We start from the raw sequence: 1,857 nt of genomic DNA, 5'->3' as shown, positions 1-1,857 counted from the left end.
GCAGCAGCCCCTCAGCGCTGCTCTGAGACATCATTACAGCGGCGCACAATTTATTCTAAAGAGAGTTTATTCTGTCAGAGAGAAGCTTGTAACAGATGAGAGCGGAAAGAAATGTCATCCCAAACTCACCTTCCTCTCCATGTTGGCCTCCAGGTGTCTGAAGGTGCTCCTGTCTGCTGGAGTCCAGGAGACGGGGACAGCTGCAGTCCCACACTGAGCTCCCTGAACGTCTACGCTCGGAGGGACGGCCGAGTATCGCATCTCTGGTTCATTCTTCAGCCCAGCGAATCTGGGCAGAGGTAGATCTAAACGGAGACAAGAGGATTATATGTCATTCTTGTCTACACGTTTATGGAAAAAATTTCAAAACTTTCCATGAATTTTAAAGGACCCGTAATATTTTCTGCCCCACTCTGCCCACACAAAATAACGAAATGCATGGATAAATTTGAGCTACGTCAACTACAGAAAATAAATTTGCCATTATGTTCCAGAAAATTACTCTGACGATTTAAGTACACCCAATACTACCCAAAAAGACATTAAATTACAACAAAGCACAATAAAATTACCAAAACACACAAAATTTCTAGAAAGCAACACAAACTTACCTAAAAAAAAGACACAAAATTATTAAAATGCAACAAAAAAAATATACAAAATTACCACAAAGCAACACAAAATAACCAAAAAACCCCATACAATTACAACAAAGACACAAAATTACCTCAAACAAACTAAAAATGATGCAAAACCCCAAATTTGTGTGTCTTGCTTTTATGTTGGAGGGGCCCTTTCTATATCTGTGCCCAGGGGCCCACTGTGTCATAATCCGCCCATGTTTATACATCTTGTCTGATCATTGGCCTCCTGTACGATGACCTTTGATTTATTTTAAATTAGACTGAATATATCAGGATGAGCGTCTTTACGTGTCGTATTCAGCCGCGGCGAGCTACGACTGAACCACGCCCTCTGAACATACTTTTTCTAATAATCCGCCGTGCTATCACGTGCATCGTAGAAAACAGATTTTCTCTCGGGTCAGGGTGTGACTGATTGTGCGTTCTTGTAATAAGGGCAAACCCACTTAGCCCTTTCCACGCGACTCCCCTTTCATCCAGATTAGACCAAATCCTGCCATGTTCAGATAATCTCCTGATCCCCTTTTGCTCTCAGAAGACGCCTCCTCTCCGAGCAGCAGACTTACTGGTGGTTACGCTCTCCAGGTGGACGGGCAGACCGGACTGGGCGGCCGCGAGCAGCTTCAGGGCCACAAAGAACTGAGGAGTACCGAAATAGCCCAGACGCTTCGCTCCGCACACCTCAGTCACCTGAAAGACAGTTTACAGTCAATTTTAAACTCCAAACAGATATTAAATATCATCTTTTATATTGCCTACGATGTATTCCTCTTTTCAGAAACATAATCCAAAATCTTAAATGTGTGATCATTCTACATCATGGTCGAGATAATGTGTAGTGCAAAATAACAGGCTGTAGTCACAGAATAAAGCCAGAAGAAACAGAGTGTAAAGGATCAGCAGCACAGTGGGATCTGTTTATCCAGCACTCCTTTGATTAGAGGTACAATGACTGCTTTGGGGGAGCAAAGAAGATTAGGATTATGAAGCACAGAAGAGGGAAAAAAATCCCCAAAATATAACTGAAGGAAATGTTGTTATGAAGAAAAGAAGAGGCTCTTTGTAACTGTGCTGATGTGAACACAAACTCCATCTGTGACTTGAAATATACGAATCTGTTCAATACAGTAGTGAAACAAAGAAACCTTGAATAACGGAAATTCCTCTGTCATGAAAGTATTAATGGTTTCTGGTAACCACACACACACACACA

At 42.1% G+C, this 1,857-nt stretch overlaps 1 protein-coding gene across 1 annotated transcript; it reads right to left on the bottom strand.

Annotated features, from left to right (window-relative positions):
- Positions 1-129: 129 nt before the first annotated feature.
- On the bottom strand, positions 130-1,334 carry LOC121966365 (ralBP1-associated Eps domain-containing protein 2-like; the record flags this gene model as incomplete). The annotated part of the gene is made up of 2 exons (XM_042516468.1): positions 130-305; positions 1,211-1,334. Coding segments are annotated over 2 exons (300 nt in total), but the record flags the coding sequence as incomplete, so codon positions are not given.
- Positions 1,335-1,857: the final 523 nt, after the last annotated feature.

This window comes from Plectropomus leopardus, unplaced genomic scaffold (genome assembly GCF_008729295.1).
Source record: "Plectropomus leopardus isolate mb unplaced genomic scaffold, YSFRI_Pleo_2.0 unplaced_scaffold24168, whole genome shotgun sequence".
Taxonomy (NCBI): Eukaryota; Metazoa; Chordata; class Actinopteri; order Perciformes; family Serranidae; genus Plectropomus; species Plectropomus leopardus.
Note: the sequence above shows the minus strand (reverse complement) of the source record. Positions and strands in the feature narration are given on the sequence as shown.